Source organism: Oreochromis aureus, linkage group 15 (assembly GCF_013358895.1).
Source record: "Oreochromis aureus strain Israel breed Guangdong linkage group 15, ZZ_aureus, whole genome shotgun sequence".
NCBI classification, from domain to species: Eukaryota; Metazoa; Chordata; class Actinopteri; order Cichliformes; family Cichlidae; genus Oreochromis; species Oreochromis aureus.
Window position 1 is genome coordinate 4,301,969 of NC_052956.1, and position 11,302 is coordinate 4,313,270.

The window sequence follows — 11,302 nt, forward strand, 5'->3', positions numbered from 1 at the left end:
TAAAAAAACATCCTTTAATTACTTTTTACTTTTTGAAATGAGTACATTTCTGCAGCTGGAAAAAAAACGTGTACTTCTTAAAAACATCAGTTCATCCAGACTTTTGACATAGTCTTGACATATTTACATCAACAGCGTTATTTTCCTAGTGCGGGGAACATTGGCGTAACTGATTAAAACAAGATATATGATGAAAAACAATTATAACATTCTTTTCTGGGTAAAAATATGTCACTTTATCTCACTGTGATCTGGTATCACATTTCTTCTGTCACTGATGTGGTCAGTGTTTATGGACCACTGCAGCTACTGATGAGTGCTCTATTTTCACACCGTAACATTAATGTAAATAAGCGATCAATGCTCTTTAAAAAAAGCATAAACTAATACATCTTTGCTCATTCTTGGCCTCCGGTAAGTTTATGGAACAGTTCTTCATCTAGTGTTTCATTCTGGTCTTTAGATCGCGTGGAGAGGAAGATGTAACCACCGATGAACTCGTGGACTACCTTGCAGTCACAGCTCACGCAGGAGAAGGCTATTGTCACACTTTGATCAAATTCTATGGTCACCTGTAATTACATACAAGAGATTCAGGATTTAAAGTAATGCTGTCTGTAGATAATCCACCAGAAATGTCCTGAATGAAGGGAGAAAAAAACAATCCCTCACCTGTCTTATCTCCCAGTTGACATTCCACTGCTTCATGTTGGCAAATCTCCATGTGGTGACAGGCAGCCCAGTGGACATGTCAATACGAATCATGCGGTTATATGAAATCCCAAGAATTTCATCCTTCTTACTCCCTTTGAATCTGAATGATTGAAAAATAAGCAAAAGGAAAACCTCTTGGATTATCATTCATAAATGACATTGAACGTCTATTATATAGGTCCTTTCACCGTACCTGACAATGTAGTATTTGATACCAAACTCTGGGAGTGATTGCCATGCTTGGATGAAGCGCATCTTGGCCTCCACCAGAGACAGCTGTGCTATGTTTTGGTGTGCCTCGAGGATACGCGCGGTCAGCTTGATGCAGAAATCAAAGGCAAATTAAGTAATAATACTTTAAAAAAAAAAGATAGCTGTCGGCAAAGTAAAGTATGACAAACCTAAGACAAACCTGTTTGGTCTTGTGTTTCTTGGCGTATCGTGGAGAAACAAAACACTCCGCATTCATTTCCATCGTTTCAACGTCGGGAGCTGCTTGACCAGGAGGGGGCGCCAGGTTCTTCATTTGCAGAAAAGATTGAATGTGCTTCACTTCTGTTTTGTAAGAGCTGTACGCCATTGTCTTGCCTTTGGAAGCGAGGACACATGCAGCTTTCCACTTAGCGTACTGGGTTTCCTGGTCCAAAGGGAAGGAATAGAATAACAAGGTGTAAAGTTCGCCTCAAATTTCTCATGTTTATATACACAAATATACACAAGGAATTTTTTTTTTTTTACTAAAGAAGACTTACTGGTATTGACAGAAAAAAAAGCACAAAATCTCAAAAAGTAAAGATTTTGCTTTGAAAACATTCTCTTTACTTATATGAATGATAAGGTGGGCCTTACATTGTCACATCGGATGTACACCTCATTCATTCCATCAGCCACTGGCAGCAGAAGCTTGATGCCGAACTTCTTTTCAGTGACATTGACATCAGGGACCACCTCACAGCCTGGGAATCAAGAAGAGGAGATGGTAATATAAGAATGGATAGATACAACAGATCTCCAACAGAATATTGTCACAGAATATAACTGCTGTGTTTGTGGCAGCTTAAAAATGTATATTAAAGAATTACATTTTATATCTCAATTTCACATCATATATGAAATGATCAGAATACTTTGTTTCTCTGTTTTTCTAGCCTTTGAGGGGAAATGATCATTCTCATTTGGTTCTCAGTGGGAGACTAACCTTTTTTTCCAGCTATGTATTTTTAGTGTTTGTCTCTATTAATGTAGCTTTGCATATTCATAGTTTAACATAATTCTTTCTCATCTTTTACTGGGTCTTTGCAGCTCTTCAGTTCATCCACAACTGGTTTTAGCTCCTCTCATTCCCTCCTTTTCTTCTACTGACTGACTGGCTGCTCCTTTTAAACAGAGGATTTGACCAGCCATGTGCTAGCTATGTGCCTATGTGACTATAATAAACTAACATCTGCTCTTACTGACATCATTACCAACAGCAATTAAAATTAAATTTCATCTCAAATTTATTTATATATCACTAAATTACAAAAACAGTCCCCCCAAGGTGCTTTATATTGTAAGATAAAGCCCTTACAGTAAAGAAGGTTTCAGGGAATCCTGTTAACTGTTAATTTTGTATGCCATATGTAAGAATAAGGTCCAGAGTGTTATAAAAATGCTGGGTGGGTTTATTTACATTTTGACAGAATCCACTTGATTCTAATAACAGATTAAATGCAGTGTTTATGATGTCATGTAGATCGTGTTGTTCTCAGCAGCTACATAAATGTTAAAATCCTCCACTATGTTATTTTATGAAAGTGGAGCACAAAATCAGATAAAAAGTCAAAATATTTAGAGAAACTCTGTATAGGGGCCATGAGGACTGTAGTTATGACAAATAAAACTGTTTTTTTGTGTGTGTTATTTTTTGTTTTCTAATTATGATTTACAAGGCTAAGAGTCAGGCTTTCAAATGAATTAAAACTGACTGGTTGTTTTGTTGATTAACAAGCCGGATTGGCAGATTGCTGCCAGTTCTCCTCCTCGGCCTGTGCTTTAAGGATTCTGACAATTAGTATGACTTGGGGGTGTTGTCATTTAAACTACCATATTCATCCTGCTGTAACCAGGTTTCTGTAAGGCCGAAAAATCAACATGTTGATTATTATCATTACATTATCTACTAACAGGGACTTAGAAGAGAGATATCTAAAGGTAAATAATCCATATTTAACACTTTTACTTTTTGGTGGAGTTCTTTCTTTGTCTTTTTATGCTTTAATCATTTGTTGCTGATTCTTTTTGGTGGTTTGTGAGTAGACACAGTCTCCATTAGGATGAGGTTTTGGGGGGATGACATGAGGAGAGAAGCTACAGAGAGGTATGCTGTGTGAGTCCTGTTCTTTTGGTACATAGGATCCCTTATATATATCCTTAGCCCACATATTGTTACATTTGATAATCAAAGTGCCATAAATAACAGGAAATAACATGGTCACTTACTAGTCACCCAACAGAGACCCTTTCTGAGCAAGGAAACACCTTGATATACGTTATGAAATAAAGAAAAGCATAATAGGGCCCATTTAAATTCAAACTTATTAATCATTTTTTCACACAATTCTTTTTACTGACCTCGGAGGTGAAACTGCTCTATTGGTTCTCCACTGGAGGCCTCCTTGTTCTTGTAGTAAGAGATGGTGGTGTCCTTAAATACAAACCAGTACTCTTTGTATGCGCGCAGTGTCAGTCTTTTTGGCCTGATTTAGCATTGAAAAAGTAAATTTTTTTAAGCAAAACTGCATAAATGTTTTAAAATGTGCATAAAGTCTTATTTTTTAATAACGGAGGCTGCTCGTTCAGAGCAGCAATTCTGAGAGCCTTTCATTAATTATCAGATATCCTCAGGGGCATTATAAAACAGGAGCATGAATCAGAGACAAAAACACACAAAATGAATTTCAAAACAGAATATTTTATGTTTATCCAGTACGCTTTTGATCTCTAACAAATGTTGATCTTATAAATCTTAAATTTGGTTATTTAAGGGCAGCATGCACAGACATTACTATGATGATGAATGATTACACTTCAATAACTATTTAGCATCTTTGTGCAATATAATGTAATATATTTAAAGTTGGCTTTACCTAAACAGTCGGAGGGAATTTGCCAGCTCTGGGATGTCTGTAATGTCTTCCTGGGGGCAAGACAAACAACTGTCAATGATCATATGCATGCAATTAGTTAAGGCTTGTCTATCAACCTCAGCTTCAGAGCTGCAACAGAGGTGAAAACATTTGGTTTTTAAAAATATGTTTACCAGAATTTTGTCTGTGTGCCCGGCCTCGAGTGTCACCTCCAGGTTGGATAGGGCTGCCTCTATTTCGTCAATTTCTGGTTCATTAGAGTTGTTCAGAGGTTCAGTGGACATGGTCAGTTTACAGATGTGATACTGGTGGGACAAAGACTTCTGGTTAGGAATCTGCAAAAGCTAAGAATCTGCACTGAGCTTAACAACTACAAGTGGTAATGAAGTTCTCCGACATGACTTAGGAGGTTATGCAAGGCTGGCATGAGTCAGAGGGAGGTTTGAGCACAGCCCAGCGTGCCAGCCTTTGCACCAATGTGTAGGTGAGTGCAGCATTCCTTTTGAATCTGTGATTTCTGAATCACTGTCCCAATCGTTGCAAAATAATAGCTGAAGTCACCAGAGATGGGATGAAATTAGGACACTCATCATGTTGCAGCTGAAACACCAGGTAATAATCAGCTTCTTAGATCCTATTGTGTCTGTTGGGGCATTCTAATTATTACCGTACTAGCTTTTCTGCTACTCTGTCTTTAATTGTATGACTCTTTTCCCTGCCTCCCCCTCCTTTCCTCCTCTTCCACTGGGATTTTCCTCATGTCCTGACATGTCCTCAGATGGATTTAGGCACCCACCTCACTCTGCTGTACTATGAGCGTAAAGAAAAACATAAACTGTATTAAAGACTAAAAAAGCTGCATTACTGTGGCCCTGAAGAATTGCATGTCATGATCTTCATTTAAAAGCTTTACCAAAGGAAAGTTTACACTTATCATAAAACAAGGCATACTAGTGTAATGTATAATGACATACAATCTATAGCTTTATAGTCCTCAGGATCCAAATCTGAGCATTTATCCAAAAACAACCAGTCAAATGAAAAGGGAGTAATTAGTTATGCGAAGCATCTTGGCATTTTTATTTTAAAAGGTGCTATAGAAATACAGTTCATTATTACTTCTGCCAAGAAAGTTGTGTTTTTGGTACAGTTGGCATGGCATTCTGTCTGTAAACACAACAAAAGGTTTTGAATGAATCCTGGTAAAACTTTGTATGTGTGTAGGTTGAGGTCATGTTAACAAGCCATTAAAACTATTAATTGAAAATTGACAAAAAGCCTTATAACCTATGGTGCGTATTATCAGCATATAGAAAGTACCATATAAACATGATTAAAAATATCGCATCACATTTGACCTCTCCTTCAAAATCAATACATTGATCTGAAAGTCAAAGTGACAATAATGCCATACTGAGCTATTTAAAACTACGTTTTCTACTCCTCCTGTGTGTATGAATGACATATATTTTAAATATCTCATTATTTATTATAACTTAGTTATAGTAACAGGTTATAACCATTTAAATACATAAAAAGTTGAATACATGTAAACATTTTCAATATGTTTTTTGAAGGGGAAAACAAAATAAACTTCAGTTAACTTAATTACTTAATATTTAAACAGTGAAATTACACATCTATTAAATCCACATAAATGAAAATTATATGCGAAATCTGTCAAGTATACTAAAATGGATTTCAACAGAGCAAATAACAAAAACCTGCACGTGGCTCTTGGTTTTGCTGCAAAGCTCTGAAAGTACATTTAAAAAGAACAAAGAAAACAAAATGTAAATATACTAAATGAAAACTATTCCCCTAAAAAGAAATATCGGATAGATATTTGCGCTCTCCGAGTGCTTCTTGTTATTAACGTTATTTTATTGGGCCACACAACAGTTTTCTCATTAACCCTGACACTCATCAACCAAACTATCCTCTTGCGAAAGGTTACAAGGGTTACATTTAATAATCTTCCACACGTAGTATATGCAAGCAAACAATAATGATGCAACCATTGCACCACATTAAAACAGCTTCAACTGTAAAAAATAATTTGCTTGCTTTCTGCAATGGCAAGTTTTTCTCACCTGTAAAGATGCAAACATGAGCATTTCCTCTTCAGTGCAGTCTATCTCTTCCAGCAGGATAGACCAGCGGGCCTGCTCATATAGCTGGGTTATCCTGACGCCATCATACTAAAACACAAAAACATGCCCGCATAGACACATGCGGTTTTAGTTCAACAATTATAGGCTTCAACAGTTTATTTTTTCCATTTTTTGTGATCACCTTGGATCTCTTACCTTAGGATTGATGTCAAAGAAGACATTGTACTTGAAGCGCAGCAGTAGCTTGTCATAATCTTGAATGTCTTGCTCCATAAGTGAACGGGAGGAGTCCAACCACCTGTTTATTATAGCAACAACCAAATCAAATGTCTATCTAGGGAAAGAAATATGATTGTTTAATAATCAGCTTGAGATAGGAAATCCGGTCGGTTTCTACCCTGCATTGTTGACTGCTTTGTCCACCAGTGACAACGGCTGATACATCTTGGCCAGCTCGGCAGGTGGCAAGTTTGCCTGAGATTCTGCAAGAGGGTTTTCTCCAAACCAAACGCTGGTTGCAGACATTGGCATCCCATTCTCTGGGTCATAGGTTGCTTTCATGGTCTTACTATACATGGGGCCTAGTTTGAGGGAAATAAAGGGCTGATGATTAGCTAAGATTTAACATAACTTCATATTTATACTAAATATAAAGGTACTGTATTTAAAATCCAAATTCCAAGAAGCAAAAGTATGAATATAACTTGAAAAAAAAAGGTGAGAGAAAAACAAAACAAACTGAGCTACAGACTGAAGACGGAGCGATTTTTAGGATGGTGCAGAGTATGAACTTTGTACTCAGAGGAAGAGTGCGAGAGTGGGTGTTCCTGGAGGACACGGCAGCTTACTGAACAATTCTGTCAGATCTCACTGTTGAGAAATGTGCCCTGTCAGATCACAGATGCACTACATACTGTGCAAAACTTAAAAACTAAGGTGGGGATGCTCTATTCATATGCTATGAATATATGTATGTTTATATACCCTTTTTCTTTACGTTAAATGAACGTCATACAAAATGCAGCACACAGAAAGTAAAGAATCAAATGCACATTTCATTGTAAACAGCACCAATTCCCTTAGATAGGCTTACAGAGTCTTTCAAGGCACATGAAAGACTATTCCTATTGCACATCTTTTTCTTTCAGAGTACCTGTTCCACTTGGTCCTCCACTGAGTAAATCTATGTCCCAAATGTCCTCCTGTTCTGAGTCCTTATCTTTCTTCTTCTTCTTTTTGGAGGCATCATCCGGAGGCTTCAGCAGTGACAGTTCTTCTGGTCTTCTAATGTCTGAAATGGTGCAAAGCAGGAGCCAACAGGAAGAATATGGGAAGGAACTTGAACCTTGAACTTAGAACGGTGAATGAGGCATCCAAAATCAAAGCTGTAATAGTGCAGGAGAGAGCAATCAGAAGAAACAGAGACGCTTACTGAGTATTCTGCAGATGTCTATCACCGTCTTGAAGACCACATTGGAGAAGCTGACGGTCATTTGGATGGTTTTCATATTGGGAAGCTGCAGTAGCAGTGGTTTATGCTGGGGTGTGTAGCGCAGCTCAGCATCAGCCTGTGTAGCAAAATTAATTGTATTTATATTAATTTCAGGTGTCAACTCAGTATATATCCTGTATATTTACTTTGTCTTGGAAACCCAGTATCATCAGTATCATGTTGGTGTGCATGTAGTAAAAAATGAGACTTAAAATAATAATAATAATTTATACTTTGGTGCTTTTGTCCACATTTTTTACACCATTACTGGAATCAGAGTTTGTATTTGGGCTTAAACATTGCTTGACTGGATAAGATATGAAACATAGATTATATACCTATATGGTTTTGGCTACACTGAATAGGTCAATAAGAGTTTCTCTCAGTCTCTAAGTGAGAGGATATAATTTTATTTAATAGCTTCCAACGTGTTATATAAAACCTCTCTACACCTTTAAGAGCTGCAAGAACACACGTAATTTATTTAGCTAGATTTGACTGGAGAACACTTTCCCATTGGATATTTTAAGGGGAATTCCACATTCCTTTGGGTGTAAGAATTCATCTTACCTGAATCCCATACTTGTCCAAGGTCCAGTGGGTCCTGAGCAGCCAGCATTTCCTCTGTTCCCACCACAAAGCATGGTCCGACCAGTCCTGAGGAGCCTCTGCAAGGCAGACGTATTAAGTAAGACATTTTATCACCTGCATATTATTATCACATGTCAGGTTTAAGGGGTAGTTCACACATAAAGTTATTGCACTAATTTACATGTCGGGTTTAAAGAGCCTTCAGGGGGAGGTTCTGGCTCTGTAGGTAACATACTTCACCAACAACTACATCTGCTAGCGTCACAAATATTTCCTGCTCCCACGGTTGTGTAGGTGGTGTGGTTTAATGAGTCTACCTGACATCATCTTATGGTGCTGGGCTGAAATCCATCTGTTGATGACAAGCCGCTTAGTCATTTATTATGTCCCATGCTCTTTGAATCATCTCCATAAAGTTGCCTTCAAGTTAGCCACATTAGCTCCTCTGTGTTTTTGAGGAGTGTAAATTGATATCAGATCAGAGACTGGCTGAACTTTGGCCCCTGAGGCTACACAAGTTGGTGCACTGTGACAACACAATGGCACTGTAGTGTAGAAGAATGCAGCTCAAACAAGGGTGTGGCTTGGCTAACAGAGCTGTTGTAGCACCACATGTAGGTTGAGGTTGTTTGTTAGCCTTTGTAGTTACACACTTTTCAAATTCCTTCCAACCACTATGCAGAAACACATCCGTGCTAAGCACACTTACTGATTTTCTCCACCAGTTTAAGCATGAGGCCACCGATGTGCAAGTCTCCCATCACCCTCATCTTAAATTTCATGGACTCATCACCTTCCTTTTGATCCACCTGCACAGATAGCTGCCACGATGTTTCTCCATATTTTGCAGGTGTGACCATGGTCCTGTTCTAAAAAGACAATGAAGAGATTATTAAAAAAGGTGGGGGTGCTCACAGGTTTAGTGAACGCGACCACAGGGGCACAGCACAGGGGATCTTAGAAGGAAACTACTATCTCTAATTAAGCACTTAGTGAGGGGAATTCCACTAAAATATGTGGATTATTTTGATAATCCCTTTTGTTCGGATAATAAGGAAGTGTCTGGGATTGAGTCAGAGGATTGAGTGTTTCTCAACATCCTGATTTACTTGGCAAAGATTTCACCACCACACATCCCTTACTGTTTCTGTCTCTGAGTGGCCGCATATGGAGTAGATTCGAACTCTGCTTCTGCTGCAGTGTCTCTGCAATGATACTGCAGCCCCCGATCTACTCCCCTCACTCAATAGCATTTATAAATAAGACACCAGCGAACACACCGACGGGCAGAAGAAAAACAGATCAGACTGCAGAGCACGCAGCATGCACTAACTAAGGCGACACAACCTAGTATAACAGCACACATCTGGGGGGTTGATTGGTTGATGTTAATAAGGTAGAGTGATGGATGAAAGACATAAGGCAGATAAGAAAGGAAAGGGGGAGAAGGAGGAGCAGCACAGCTGCGGAATGTGTGACGAGCAGGGACACGAATCTGGTGCAGGAGAGATCATACAAAACAACAATCTCCACACACTGCATCAGCCTACACTTATATCAGATCTGAGCTCTGAAATGTGGGAAATAAAGACATGAAAACTCTGACACAAACTAATTTGAACTATTCACAGCAACACTGTATACTAGTGAAAGAGCAGACCTTTTGATACTGTGTTGTCAGGAGGATGCTTTTTTTTTATATACACACACTGCTGTAGGGTGCAGTAAAAAGTTGGAGCTTGCATGCCTGCTGAGGGAAAGCTTGTCGAGATGTGTCGGTGTATGATGAATTCACTGGCACAGTATTAGACTAACTGCAAAAAAAAAAACTGATGGATGGAGCAAATTTGTTTTAATGCAAAAGCTCTAATAAGAGAAAACCAAATATATTCATGCAAAATATACAATTCAGTGAGATCTCATATTGGAACTCCTCATACAGGACACCCACAGCACATTTAAAAAAGGCCTCAACGATTCTTTATTCACTGTAAATAGTCACTAAGCTCAGAAACACTCCTTAAATCATTAAAAAATTATTATAAGTTGAAAAAAAATGTTAGCAAACTTTCTCTAGAAACTTTCATAAACAGCAGGATTCCAAGAATTAAGGATTCCCTGAACAGTCCTGGGGTACATGAATCCCTGAGCCCTATATAGGCCTACGGATAAACCCCAACAGGGTCATCGCAATCATGTGTTATGATTTTTTTTCGTCAGAGATCAAATTCCGTAGTAAAATAACGGTAACAAATTTCCCAACCGCGAATAAGAAACCCATTCTTACCTTAAATTAAAGTTTCCTGCCAGTGAGCTATTCCTGGATATTTTCTTGGGAAGTGGACTGACCCCGAGAATGAGGTTCCTTTGGGAGTAAAACACGCCCAGTTCGCACAGGTAGAGAACGGAGGTGGGAACGTAGGAGGAAGTGGCCGAGGTGCACGTAGCATATTATCCTACAGAGGTGAGTTTGTTCTCAGCCTCAGTATACGGACGGCTGTTTAACTGTTTTCAGCAAAATATGAGAAATAAAATAGATAAACTACCATACTGTCCGTCTCAGTGGTTAAAAGCTACAGACAAGCTAAAACTAGCAAGTTTATCAGTGCTAACAAAAATATTTCAGTGAACATACTCAACCACTCAGCTAATACTGTCACTTTATTACCACTTTGTTATTGTGGAAATAAATAGCTCTTAGTTGGCTCAAATAAGAGATGTTAGCAGAACCAACACTGCAAAAAAGATCTTGCCATTGTTCTTGTAATAATTAGATATTATTTTATGATGTAAATACAAAGTACATTTTACTCAAATATTATGTAATATACGACCAAATGACTGAACAGAGCTTTGCAAAATAACACAAAAAAGTGAAGAGCATATTTATATATGTATTTAAAAATGCATACTCTGTATATTTGTTTGTTTGTTTCTGTTTATTTATCTGTTAGACTACCTCTCATGAAAACAAGAAAAATGTATTTCAGAAAACTAAAACTAGAAATCATGGAATTCACTGGACTGAATTCACGTTTTTATACCCAAATTTCATTCATGGATAACAACAATCGTTGTTTTAACAATAAAAAAAAAGAATTTTGAATTAACTTTTTAACTAATTAATTTTGAATGTGAATTAACCATTACAGAAAGATAAAAATAATTTTGGTAATTACCAACACTTTTAATTTAGGGCAGCTGTGGCTTAACTAATATGTAGGGTAATATTGTTTTAACACATATAAAAGACAGCATTTTAT

At 37.8% G+C, this 11,302-nt stretch overlaps 1 protein-coding gene across 2 annotated transcripts; it reads right to left on the reverse strand.

Moving 5' to 3' along the window:
- Positions 1 to 10,434, reverse strand: fermt1 (fermitin family member 1). Of its 2 annotated transcripts, none has more exons than XM_031755176.2 (16): positions 10,327 to 10,434; positions 8,749 to 8,908; positions 8,019 to 8,116; positions 7,389 to 7,524; positions 7,110 to 7,247; positions 6,354 to 6,537; positions 6,152 to 6,254; positions 5,936 to 6,043; positions 4,016 to 4,147; positions 3,843 to 3,892; positions 3,328 to 3,452; positions 1,564 to 1,670; positions 1,127 to 1,351; positions 908 to 1,032; positions 673 to 814; positions 1 to 572 (listed from the first exon to the last, which is right to left on the reverse strand). In XM_031755176.2, the coding sequence occupies exons 2-16, from the start codon at positions 8,897 to 8,899 to the stop codon at positions 399 to 401; spliced, it is 1,998 nt and encodes a 665-aa protein (XP_031611036.1). In that variant the 5' UTR covers positions 8,900 to 8,908; positions 10,327 to 10,434; the 3' UTR covers positions 1 to 398. The 2 variants fall into 2 exon arrangements, with proteins under 2 accessions (XP_031611036.1, XP_031611038.1); XM_031755178.2 differs by lacking the exon at positions 10,327 to 10,434 and adding an exon at positions 8,357 to 8,391 and having other exon boundaries at positions 8,749 to 8,887.
- Between the last annotated feature and the right edge of the window lie 868 nt (positions 10,435 to 11,302).